Source organism: Styela clava, chromosome 3, assembly GCF_964204865.1.
Source record: "Styela clava chromosome 3, kaStyClav1.hap1.2, whole genome shotgun sequence".
Classification (NCBI taxonomy): domain Eukaryota; kingdom Metazoa; phylum Chordata; class Ascidiacea; order Stolidobranchia; family Styelidae; genus Styela; species Styela clava.
Genome location: NC_135252.1, coordinates 1,315,494 through 1,329,728, shown reverse-complemented (window position 1 = coordinate 1,329,728; position 14,235 = coordinate 1,315,494). Strand labels below are relative to the sequence as shown.

The 14,235-nt window shown below is 34.6% G+C and overlaps 1 protein-coding gene across 2 annotated transcripts in view; it reads right to left on the bottom strand.

The window, feature by feature from the left end:
- The window catches only part of LOC120343354 (uncharacterized), a 49,587-nt gene extending 38,976 nt beyond the window's left edge, over window positions 1–10,611 (bottom strand). The window contains exons 1-4 of one of the 2 annotated variants that reach the window (XM_078110610.1): window positions 10,418–10,611; window positions 9,060–9,509; window positions 8,806–8,908; window positions 8,557–8,665 (exon numbers count right to left, since the gene is read on the bottom strand). In XM_078110610.1, coding sequence (XP_077966736.1) covers window positions 8,557–8,665; window positions 8,806–8,908; window positions 9,060–9,509; window positions 10,418–10,451 — 696 coding nt within the window. In that variant the 5' untranslated portion in view covers window positions 10,452–10,611. Of the gene's footprint in view, window positions 1–4,602; window positions 5,826–8,556; window positions 8,666–8,805; window positions 8,909–9,059; window positions 9,510–10,417 lie in introns of those variants that run through there. The other variant, XM_078110611.1, reaches the window with a different exon arrangement.
- Window positions 10,612–14,235: the final 3,624 nt, after the last annotated feature.

The window sequence follows — 14,235 nt, the reverse complement described above, 5'->3', positions numbered from 1 at the left end:
GATAATTTGCGTAAACAATAATCGAATCTTACCGCATACATCACAAAAACAAAGTGACAAATGGCGTCTTCTTTGTTTCAGCTATCCCACGAATATATATTTTTAACATACCAACCATATGTACAATTTTTGCATAAATTTCAAAGCGAGCAGAGTTCCTGCATGACTCTGCACACGGTTTCAACACCGTTTTTTAATTTATATTTAGCTTGGCCACATTTACGTGATATATAAAAATTCTATTTTTTGCCGCCATTTTAGATTAAGAAGTATAATATAAAATATTTAACTCTCACACTTTTACCATTTGAAACTCAAATGATAAGAGTGGTTATCGGAAATTCAAATTTACAGATGAAGATGTTTTCAAAGCAAATCTTTAAAAATGGATAAAAACTGGTAATATTATGAGGTGCAACCAGCGAGGGATCTCTGGTGATTGGCTCTTTGTTTTACCAATCTGCCATGCATGATCAACCAATGGAGTATATCAATGCAACAAAATGAGAGCCGTTGCTTACGCGGTAAATTGAATGTCACGTTAGGGAACTGTCAAATTGTTAAAACTGTTTTCGAGGGAGCTTCCGATATATTGCTCCTCTGGCCGTTTTCACTACTCTGTATAGCTTTTTTCATTTATAGGACTGGTTTTAACTAAATGCTTGAAACATCAGAGTGATATACACTTTTCGTAGCATATCCTACAAAAGCCTTTGCCAATATGAGTTAACATTATGCGACGAAGACCGGTAAAATAATTGTATATCTTTAAGACAATGGTTGCATTACTCTCAATATAATTTTGTAATTTGAAAGAAAGCTATCACGTCTCGAAACTTAATTTATAAAATCTGGTATAACCAACAAAAATATTATTAATAAAAATAATATCAGTTTCTAGTACTGTAAATGTACAACGAAAAAAGTAGATAGAATTCAGCATTTAAATTCAAAGCAGAACTTTTTCTGAAACTATCACCTAACACCCACACAACTGTAGTATAACTATTGTACAACCACAATATTGCGTAGCTACAATTCAACTTCCCAATGAGAAAATGATGATTTCAAACAATAGTATTATGAAATATGATCCAACACAACTGTCATTACAGCAACTTGTATTAATTCACCATTACAATCATTTAATCAAGTTGTTCAACAAGGAATTACGTCTTAACCGCTTGAACCCGGCAAGCCGGTTTACCGGCTTGTTTGAGTACGCTCTGTGCCCCGGCAAGCCGGTTTACCGGCTTGTTTTTCGTGTCGGAGGGAATCAACTTTATGATCTCGTATCTCAAGAACCACAATGAGTATTTGAATAAATTTTATATTGCATGAAAGCTTGTTATTGGGACTAATTATATTGTGATGATCGGTGCTCTAATATACGATGTTTCAGTAAAATTGGCAATTTGAAAGTGCGTATGAAATTATTGTAGGATAACAAATATTTAATATAAAGAATTTCGACTTCTTGCCTAAATAGACACATATTCAATCGGCAATATATGTGGAGAATTTGAATAGCTTTTTATATACGTATCCAAAACGATTTTACGATGAGCCATTCAAATTTTATGACCAAATATATTAGATTATCTGTAGATTTAACAGCGACGCTGCGTCAAATTGATGTTCTCATTGAAGAGCGGCAACGTCTCGTCACGCACAACTTTACGCATATTACGCAAATGCAACTAAACGTGACGATATCCGCAATAACGTTACGTCGAGATGTTATTATTTAAATGTCCGCAGGAATTAATTAATTAACCCGATGCTACGCATTCAAAATTCGCACTACGATTTGACTTTGACTGCCCGCTCAAGCCCCATTAAGTTGTGGTTACGTATACGCAATATGAACAAGATTGTGATTTTATTAGCGGATAACGGAACAATAAAGACCATGAAAAATGTATGTACATAAAAGACTGCTTGCTAAAAAATTTAAATTGAATATTGCACTTCGTTGTGCCCGGAACAATGAAGAACATGAAACTATTAGGCAGACTAAATCCAATATTGCACTTTGTTGTGCCAGTTATACCAATGGTTGTTGGTTTCGTTACCTACACATAGGTACTCATTACAGTATTTGTACTTATATACTGTCTCGCATCGTTTCAGCAACGCTTTGTCTTTAGCAGCTGGATTGGTTTTTTGGCAATAATGTAAATTTTGCTGCATACGACACATCTATTATTAGAACTGGCGTTTTGCGGTGGGGTATCTAGTTCTGGCGACGCATATGATCTTGTTGGAATAAGAGTTGCTCTTTCTGCATTATTAGTGCTCTCAGATATTATTCCATCCACTTGCTTCGCCTAACGTTCGTAAAATCAGATATTTTGATCTGCAGAGCAGTCAAGTACTTATTTTGGTTGATATTTGAACAAATACTCATGGGCGAATAAAACATTTTCCCCGTGAAATTTTATATGACGATATTAACTTCACTTCGCTATTACTGCACGCATTACTCGACGTCGGTACTTCAATCCATACAGGGTTAATATCATATCGAAACTCGGCGACCGATGTTCCGCTGAGAACGTCGTCGTGAAAGTTATCTTGCGCATTTTGCCACGCAATACGTTTCGAACGTACTTATCAACATTTTCATGACGGTAGTCACGTGATCGGCTTTTGCGCAGCTGCGTAATCAGTGCGTCATGGCCGCTTATCGATGTTGTTCACCCGACACAATGATACACAATTAAATATTTAAATATAAAATTGGTTATATGGCAGCCACAATAGTAATTCGAATATCAACAAAAAGCTTATAAAAAACTCTTTATGAACATCAAATATTGGCAGTATATTTTGTACCAAACTAACAAAATTTCAAGCCCAAACTCACATACATGCAGAAAAATGACTCTTAGATTAGGGTAAATTTTATTAATTTTGACAAAATGTATTTCAAAATGGTAAATACATTCTGAATGCACGATAAAATTTCCTTTCGATTGAAATGTCTCACCACGTGCTACCTATAATTGGTAAAAAGTTACAAGCGTGCCAAATAGCCAGTATTTAGACTTATTTTATTGTTCTACCAATACGGCGCCGCGAACCTTCAGGGTGAGCGAGTAACTTCGCTCAGAGCCGTCAGAGTTCAAAGAGTTAAGAACGATGGAGTAAAATGACAGAGGGATGCACTGGGAATATCGAATATTTCAAACAAACGTTATATCGTCGGAAATTAGAAAACGTGTAATATTTGAAAAGGATTTTATTTTTAATAAAGAACATTAGTCAAATAATAATGGGACGAAATTAAATATTGTAATTATAATTATAAAAATTATAAAGTGAAAATGCGTCAAACTCATTAGTACTTCACGCATTTTCAATTCACTTTCCTTTCGAAAAACCTTTCTCCAGTACTAAAAATGTTCTATTGCGATCATTTTTAATATTCTGCTGCTACGTTTGATGAATAAAAATTCAGTGTCGCAGCTGCAATTATTTACATCCTAAAAACTGAAACAACCTTTATCCTGGTAATTTTAAAAACAGGAAGAAGTGCTTTCTAAAAATTGAAACCAGAGTACACCATTCGCATGACATTGTGAGGTAAACATCAAAGTACACTTATATGTATATTATTTTATTTTAAATTTATCAATAGTTAAAAAGATTTTATGATCAAATTCAGACTCCTAATTATAATATTTTTTATTTTGCGAATTCTGGTAACTGCACTCACTATACCTATTTCCGGCGAGTGCATTCAGACAATGTCGCAGAATAATTATGTTAACTATCGGTAAATTTACCAAGGTGGATTGGGAGGGATAAACTAGATCCGAGGCGGTTTTTGTCCTTGAGACTAAAAGTAGAATGAATATTAACAGAAGAGTTTAAAGCTGCTATTGACACACGAAGTGCTATGCAGTATATAAAATACTGATGCCATGGCAGTTTTCATAGCACTAAGCATAAACCACCATTGAAAGATGTTCAACAATGCTTTTGATTCTGTTTTATATGTGTGAAGATATATATTGATAATATCGCAGCTCAATTTATCAACCCGATATGGTAATATTGTATTATTACACAGAAAAACGTTCTCTACAGTTGGAACTAATGACTAACTAACTATTTTTATGGTGATCATTCTTCCTCCCAAGGGTCCGGAAATCCGAACCAAGTACCAACCGTATCAATATCTTAAAATTAATAATTATCAAACTGAACTTATTGTTAAGGCGTGTAACTTGTTCAATTCTGAATTATAGAAGTATGCTTAGTTGACTTAAATGGTGAAATCCACAGACAATTGATAACAATTGCAATATTGCAAAATTAACTCATGTGTCATATGTACCCGATGGTTATATTTGACTGGCCTTCTTATTTGCTTATTGAATAGAAGAATAGAATGAAACATGAATTGTATTTTTATTCAAGATTTACTGATATGAAATTGGATAATACAAAGATCTACAGTCAACAACTGAATAACACACCAAGCCGGTTTTTTGCAATTCCCTCATTTTTTATTTTCGAAAAAGAAAAGCTAGAAAGCAATATTCAAATGTATTGCCGAAGGACATTACGCTAAAATTGAAAGATATTTCTTACCTCTTGCAGGTGAAATCTCAGTACTCTCGTTTTCTTGCTCCACCGGAACGATCCAAAAAAGCAATCGGCGCTAGATGTTGCTATAGAGCCTCCTCGCTGCAACATCTTCTTTCCGATGCTTCGGATATCCAGTGTTTTTGTTCTTATTTCCACGAAAATTTGGAAATTTAATGAGTTTGCTGGCACAATATACTGCGTCACGGCGTAACGTCCGTATAATCGTAGCAAGTTGTACGAATTTGTGCCGTATTATTGATCGATATTAACCAGTATGCAATCGGTATGAGAATATGTGAAATTTCAAGTCGTTTGACTTGTGGACGTTAGTGTGCGATTAAATCTTTGAACACCTTTGAATGTGATGTCAAGCTATTTGCTCTTTGTGACGTCAATAAAATAATATAAAAAATAATAAAAATCACACACATATATAAACAGTTCAGCGTTTCACGCTACAATATGTCGCCGGAGCGTCTCTAAAATATGTCTTGTAAGACCGCGGTTAGGTCAAGTAACGTCGCTACGACGTAGAAGTATCTTAACTCTGATGGTTGCACAAGTACGTTGAAAGACTTCGTTGAGAAATATTTTTGTACTTGTATTAGAATCAATATCAAGAGCCATATTTTCAGGTGAAATCATGAAGACGTTGAATTCTGAACGGGAAAAGAAGTCATCTTGCGTTGTGAATATATTTGTAGAAAATGTACAGATGCCCAGTCAAAAACGGTAATTTACAACATATAGTGAAATGGATAGGCGGTAGTTTTGCTAACGTGCAATGAACTGCACCTTCGTTATTCTGAAATCCGATTTACTTGAAATGAAAGTATTGAACACGATTCTGTGGTGATATTCCTGCCTTATTTATATTCTTGCTGACTTGAAATCGGAGTTTGGAGTCCAATGATCTTTGGTATTGTTGAAGGTCTTGTTATCGATGACGGAATGAAATAATATACAGATCGACGACCCGGTGGTGAATTGCAATGCTGGCTAAAGATATATATTTGAATGTATCCTGGTCGACGACGGGTTGAATGTAGGAACACTTGCTGACGGGTTTCAGACGTTAGCAGACTACATCTCGTGATATAAAACTGGTACAATACAGAAAAGGCACTCTCTTCACACAAGGCACATGCAGACTGGGAACGAACGTATGCGATTCACCGTTCAAATACGTTTCAAGTAAATTCCCGATGGAATTGAACACACGCGTGCAATAGAGGGTGTCACTGACGTATCAAACCTTACCACCTTAACCCTGAACATCGAACGGAACGATATGCTCACAATTTGAAGCCACGATTGACGATAGCCGTGAGCAGTCAGTGGTATTGTATTTTTGAACTAAAAGCTATAACAAAGAAGGAAAAAAAAAATGTCTTAGATTTATTCGTCCAAGTATAACCACGCCATCGGCTGGTGAAAGAAAACAACTCATTTGTGTATCTGCTAATCTGCTTTGTTATAGCTAAATTCAGGAACTGATGACAAAAACTTTTCGAGATTTTTGTGATAACGTTAAATTATAGGTGTTTAAAACTAGGCGGTAGTTTGATAAAAAAGAATTTGGATTATTTTTAGGATCAAACCTCTAAACTACATAGCAGGTTTAATCAAGTCCGTTGTCAGGTCTTTCTTTAATTACATTGTTTTAGAGTGATTTAAAAAAATATGCCGAAATTTATCATGAGTGCCCAGCCAACAGTATTATACTCTCATAAATGCCAACTAAGTATATTTACAAGTAGTTGTAATAATACTGAACATCGACATTCTCAACTGTCACCATTTACAACCGTGGGTTAAATGAAGCGAATGTCGAAATTCCCGTGCGGCCAATTTCTTTTTAAATGCACCCGTTACCATAAGATTACGGCCAAGTATATTGTCTCCACTCATTGTTTCGTTCAAGGTTACTTTCCAGCGCAAATCAGGAAATACATAGACTCACGCTTGGCAAAGTTCAGCTACAAGGTTTGTGACTGTCTTGTCGATTACGTCAGGGCGGTTGGCGTTTAGGGACTCCTGCGATCCCGCTCTGGAGAAAATGCAATATCATAATAGAAATAGTTTTATTCTTTGTTCGAAAAAATATGTATACCAGGGTTCTACATCTCATAGATGAGTTCGACTCAATTGCGTTTTAAATGCAAGAGTTACATCTATTTAAAATACAAGGAAGCTTATAACTTTTATGAAGTGACCGAACTAACATGTAAATATTGAAAAAACTCGACCTATTTTCTTATTAATTCTTCCTATCCTTCTCAATTACACGAACATACATTTCACAATCTCAATATGACTACACGGATAAATAACTGCTACTGATGAATAATGATTTCCGTTTGGACACTTGAACAGGCTCAGCAAAAGCTCTGACTGGTTTGTGTGCTCCAAAATATAAACTATTCCAAACATAGAAATATAGAAAGAAACCCTTCGTATACGATCTGCGAAAATAGGGCTACTGATCTACAGAAGTGGTATCACTAAAATCTATTATATTAACGATACAACAATATTAGGCGCTGATTAGGAATAAATGAATAAATAAATTTCCAAATTTGATTAGAAAATCTGCATTATGATAACAGTTTTGTCCATATCTGCACTATAATATTAATATCTTCTTTTTGGCTTAGAATTTAGATTACGTTTCAAAGGTGTTAAAACAATTAGTGGGCCTTCTACAATTTGATGTTCCACGTATTTTTTGATATGATTTTGTTAGTTTCACCGCCAGGTGTTTACCGGAGACATATGCCATGACGCTATAAAGGTGAATAAAGCATCCTGAAGGCTTAATAGCTTTAATTCATTAGCGCAGTTGTTGGTCATTAGGTTAGTCATCTCCATTGGGTATGGACCGTAATAATGAGAAATTACCTTTCAAATAATTTATCGTTCTTGTGCGGTAAAAGGGGGAATTGTGAGTCGTCCGTTACCTTTATTCTCTTATAATATACTAAAAGCGATGTTTACAATCTACACCGACAATTTGAATATATATTCTTACGTTGTTTCTCGGACTCGGTTGTTTTTCATGCAAACTGTATACATGAAACTATTGGGGGAAACAGGTGGTGAATTCCATAACCTGGAATATTCAAAGACGCAGACTCACCTAACAAAACTGCCGTTATCGTTAACACTCATGGGAATTAGTGATATCATGCACTTGGAATGCATTTGCAAGTTACCGTTAAAAATTAAATAAACACCAACATTGCATCACTGAACATTACTCGAACGCAAACACGTTTTACCACTCAAGGAAGTCATATGAGGCGTTGCTTTCAAGAGGGAACTATTATAATTAAGTAAGTTACTGTTACTGTGCATTTTTACACGTCGTCATTGACTGGATCTGGACAGTTTAGTGCACCCAATAAGAGAATCGTGATCTGAAGAGTCCACCGTTGGACGTTAACAATGTGCAGTTAAGATCAGCTGCCTAATTCAATCGTGGCATATATCAAAGTTCGGCGTTTTAAATGACATCTGTAACTGTCAACTTTAGAACAAAGGTTATGTTAGGATTTGGACAATAAATTCCAATCAACGATTAGTGAACTTGCTCGTTGAATAGCAGAATACGAGAATTATAATTAACATGATTAGTATTGGCGTCTTATTGGACCTGACAGTCTAGTCGTCACCATATTGTATACGAACTCGATGATTGACAAATTGTAAATGTAAAATCATTACATGTTCAAATATGATCTATTTTGTGCCCAGACAACGAGTAAAATTGACAGAACAATAATAACAGTGCTGTTTGTTCGTTTTATATAAAGTGCAAAATTATGAACTGTAGTATCATAAATATCTTTATACAAGCAATTTGTACGAAAAAGAAAAATAAAAAGTTCCACATACTTCTAACCAGATAGAATATTTACTGGGAGTTGTGGAATATATTAAACTATGCAAACGTACCTTATCTCGGCCAGCCTTGTGTGAATTAACATGTCTTTCTAGTTGAGATTTGTATGGGAATGTATAGTGACAAATGTTACATGCGTAGTTGTCTTCATTTCTTTCGTGTCTGCGAAAACGAGGCATATTTTTTATTTAAATTGCATGGTTCAGCGTGTGACAGTATTAATACAACGGCCTTTGGGATGAGGTCTGAGGGAATCTGAACATCAATTGACACACTACTATATACAATGAAAGTATGTTTACCTATATTTTATATGTTCCTTCAAAGAAGTTATTCTCTTGTATCCTCGTCCGCAACACGGACAATTGAGCAATGAATCAAAAAGCGAAGCAGTTGTTGTAGGATCTAAAACAGAATTTCATTCTTTACAAATGTCAAAAAGAAGCACAATAAATAATATATAATGTGGCAACACATCAACTTATAGTACATGATATTTTTATTTATAATCTTAAGATAATATTCTAGACGTATTTTATATGATGGTATTACGTACTCTTGACTTCTACTTGGCGTGCTGTATTGCTGTCATCATTGGTCTCCATAGTTTTGAAAATGAATGGATTTAAATTCATTTCTTCTCCATTGGTGGAGGGACTTTCTGTTTTACTCAGCAATAGCTTTTGGGAATTCATGACTGGGAGAGGGGGAAAATCAGTAGCAGTTAAAGATGCCTTTTCTATTTGCGAACCCTGGAGTAAAACAGATAAATCCGACGTATATGAGAGAGGTAACTCATGCAGCAGGTCATTTCGTGGGACTCCACAGCTCCCACTAGTGGAAGTCATCTGACTATCTACTTGACGAACTGCTAAAACATCTGTTTCGGTCGGTTTGTGAAAATCCGTTGAGTTTGAAGCCATAAGTTTATGTTCAACGTTTTTTGAATTCGACGTTTTGGTAGCATGTAATTCTGTATGTTTCATCGAAGATATCAGTTGGTGATCTGAACAAATTGATGCATTGTTTAACTAACTGAATTCCATACATCTATATTCTTTATATTCATAGCAATTCAATGCCAAGTTTTTAAGCAAATACTATTAAAACATTGGTGTACTATTTACGTATACAGATATATATAAACATTTAAAACATGTAACTCGACGTAGCAACCACGAGCAAATGGTCATTAATAGTATGCTTATCTGATATTTTAGATAATATAGGTTAAAATAGCTCAATGTCTATTTATAATCGTATATTTTAATACGCCGTCCATCGCGATGAGGTAACTGACGTGGCATCATAGTGATGCTGCCTTCCTGTTGTCCAATTTATTGCAAAAGGAAAAGGAAGTGCTATTATCGCTTAGCTGTTTTGGCGCAATGCCACGCCGTGTGGCGCCTCAGCGAACATGAGTTCAGTTTATTTCATTTTCGTGTTTGGAGGGCGTTATTAATCGTTTCAATTTTCATGTCTGTCTGAAAGATGTAAATTTACATTCTTGTTTGGTTAACAAGCCAAGAACGGCCGATAGATGATTCCTGACCCGAGAATTTGGTTCATATATGACTATGGTCGACCTTGCGTGATGAATCAATAAAGCATTCCTCCAATACTCCCTCATTAATTATGTTTTTTCCCGGAAATAATGTGTTTGGCAGACAATGGTTACTACATCGCCATTTTGTTTTTACGCAGTATCGCACGACTTTGATAAAAAGCCAAATTAAAACAATGATGTCATTGACCGCTGGTTCGTTGTTTGATATTGCAGAAGTATAACGAAATATGGGGTATTCCAGACAACTTTTTTCAAAATATGAAGAATGCTGTCGAATAAGGATGAACAAAAATAAAACGCACAAATCAGCGAAAGTTAAAAAAATCATGAAATAAAAATCTAATAACCTTTATCATCAATTGCCGCTCTTACTTTTGACATATTGAAGTTGACTTGTGGAATATTTTTTGTTTTTCTATTTCTTGCAATAAGTCATGTCCTGACTGATCCAGCGTATAGCAGTATAATAGGCTCAATATAAACATAACCCTAAATACGTGGCACTAAAGAACAACTCTGTACTATGCAGGTTTTCCCAATCCTGTCAAAGAGTAAAAACAATTGTAAGCCGTTGCATCAAATAGATATAGTGAAATCTGAATAAAAAAATTCCATAGACGTGCAATGACGAAAAGAACAAAACAATATTTATTACCTAAATATAAAAAAGTATTTAGCAAAAACCATTAGGCTATACTTCCTATATTTTTCATCTTCTTTGTTAGTATAGGTAATACAAAACTTCCTATCGCTAGAACATCCGTTCATATCCATTCATGAAGCCCAAATATATATATACCTATTTAGTCAGCAATTTGAGATGAATTGCAACATGTGTTCCATTAAATCATTATGTCTGTGGTAATATGGTTAATACAATGAAAATATCTGAGAACAGAGCCTCAGGTACAGCATATTCCCAACGCTAGTAGAATTGATTATGAACGTTGAATAAATCATATATAACATAATTATAAGTGTTCACGTATATCCTACATAAACCGTCGTCCATTTTAATTGGAACATATGATTGGTAAATTAGGTCGAAAGAGTGGAAAAGGGACATAGTAATATCAAGTTGCAATTTCATCATAAACATCGGTTGTATTCGACACCAATTATTGCGTGGACAAAACTACTCATATTTTCCAGTAAAAAGTCGGTCGCAAAACTTAGCATGATGCCCATCAATAGAGAGCAAGAACTTCCTATACCTCGGAGACGATTGTCTCAACTTTGACATGCGCTCTTTGACCGCCCTGTTTAGTATTTTCCGGCTATTTTTAACCCAGAAATTATCATCTAGTCTACGTCTAGTCGATTCCACATTTCCAAACTTGATTGCCACGATTTTTACTATGCAAATATTTACAGGTTGCAGACAAATGGTTTCATTCTAATCCGAGATTTAACTGATCTTTAATCCCTCTATACTGTTAAGTAAATAACATTCAACCGAGGTTCGCAACCTTATATCTTGAAATTGTTCAATAAAACCCTATATCTGTTTAACAGCTATAGCTTTGCCTTACATCCCAGGCTTGCACGGACGACAACATGGGGCAGCAGGCATGCGACATGATATCAAAATGACCTTTGCGACCCTTAATTAATAAAGAAATATAATAAAACGCCGTGTAAACACATATTAAGCAGATTGTTAATGTCTGTAATTATTGCAAACGAAGGGATTTTCAATCTTGTAACTAGGTAATGTCACGTGTGTGATTTCCCGCTGTTTTTCATGTAGCTTGTGAGCGAATTCCCAGTTAAAATGATATTTTTATTGTAATTACAAATCATTTAGACTGAATGATCAATGATGAGGTAAACCAATAAAATACGATCCATTTGCTGCTTATTTACGCCGCAGATCCACTTTTAAAATCTGATGCATGCTTAGATGGCCAATTGTTGATCTCACATTTCTCATTTTATTTCCATGCCGTTGCATTTCTGTCTATTATAGTTGCACATAGTTAACTATTTCAGATGGAATTTATTCGATTCCTGCTAGTATGCAAATACCTCTGATCGGTAATGTGTAATCACCGGGATTGCCTTAATAGGTACTGTACATGTGAAAAGCAGTTGTCGAAAGTACTCAACTGAATGTTGAATGACTTCCTTGAAGCTGAATGTCCCCCAAGTTCTCATAATCAACCACAGAAAGGCAGAATGGAAATTTGAACCTTATGAGTGAATTTTTCTAATAAGATAATTAGGAACTAAACGGTTCAAATGTTATTACTTTTAATAAATAAAACATATGACCGAGAACAGATAACCTGTTAATATCACATTGCCTGAGGATGGGATGGGTTATTTGCGAGATATAGCTAAGGAAAGGAAACATATCGAACATATGATGCAGCAAATAAACTGACAAACGAACTTTTGTTTTGCGTGTTTACCTAAAAAACAAATTATGTGTACTACTCAGGATATAAAATGAATGCATCAACTACTTTGTAGCCATATATCTTGGTTATAATAAGATGTAGGGATCTTCAACGGCACAAAATTCTATAAATATATTGAAGATTGGGGCTAGTTGCTATGGTAGACGATATTTATGATATAATCGTTAATTTAAACGAATGGTCCGTATTTCATAGTAAAATATTTTAAAAATATCATTCCCAAAGTACAGAGAAGATACTACCTCCAAAGATAATGAGTGCTTATTATTTACATGTAGGAACATGGCCTTATTGTTCAATATAGCTTTTATACCAGGATTGAAAATTTATTTGAGAGCGTGTCAAACTTTGGGGATTTAACTTCGATAACACTGTGATTGAAATTTCTACTCACATCAACATTTTTTGTAATTCACTCATAATGAAAGTGAATGGCACATGAGTAATGGAATTGATGAATTAATCACAAATTTGAGAAATCTGATACTTGCCAAAAATAATATATTACGCACCATGAATATCTACGAATGCGTAGAAGGAAGGATATCTATCAATAATGCGCGTAAGCTTTTCTTCTATCAGTCAATAATGAAACTTAATTTCTATAATTCAATGACCCGCATATAATAACTATATTCCGTCATAAGCTACGCATGCATTCTTATTCAACATATCAAATTTCACATTTCAAAATCATCTTTACTGCACCTACGTCAAGTCTCATGACTCATTATAAATAAAGATTCAGCATTATCCCAAATGTCGTTGACTTTAAAAATGGTAAGACGTTTTTCATTGTTTATGATTAGCTGTTAATTGGGCAGATATGGCGCGTCGTTAAATAGCCATTTTAGTAATGAAATTCTCTGACTGGATAAGCCAGGTCTCAGAACCACTTACAACAGCCCAATTGGTTTAATTGTTGCAGTCAGTATTAAGTGTGGTGGAATTAATTAAAATAGCAATATGGCTTTGGAGGTCCAAAGATCATTTGCGAAACATTCTAATGGCAAGTGTTGTAATGTGTTTAATTCAGCTACACACAGAACAGTAAAAAGACGTCTGAGACGTTAAATTTTAATTGCATCAAAATCTTTGCCTTATTGAATGATTATTTTATGGGATTATTTACCGAATTTATATAAGGGGATACAACTATATTATATTAAATAAATATTCGCCAACATAAAAATTGCATACAGCATAATAATTCTCCTAAATAGACTTTTTAATAATGAGATATTGATTGTTTAACAACTGGATTTTTGAAAACGATAATCAAACGAAATTGACACTAATCACTTTGTTTACGTGTACAATCAACTCTTGGAATACAAAAAAGCGACTTCAAAATTTCCAACATACATGCAATGTTAGACCATAAGCACATATAAAACTTTCAATATCAGAACACAATCTTTCAATGAATCTATTTTAAACATACAAGATCATGGGAAAAATAACGAGCAACATCACTAGGAGGTTATAAAACGTTACGTCACATGACAATTCCGATAGGGAAATGCAATAGGTCGGTTATGGACATGAAGCCGTACCTGTTTTCACCAAACCACAAGCGTCATATTCAGATAACTAAATGGAAAATAATCGTACTAACCCAAATCAATGCCAAAAGTATGAGCCGACACGAACCTAACTCTGCTACACAACAAATTAAAAAGTCACAATGTAATAAATAATAGTTTCCCAATGCTATTGAAATAACACATTCTATGGTCAAC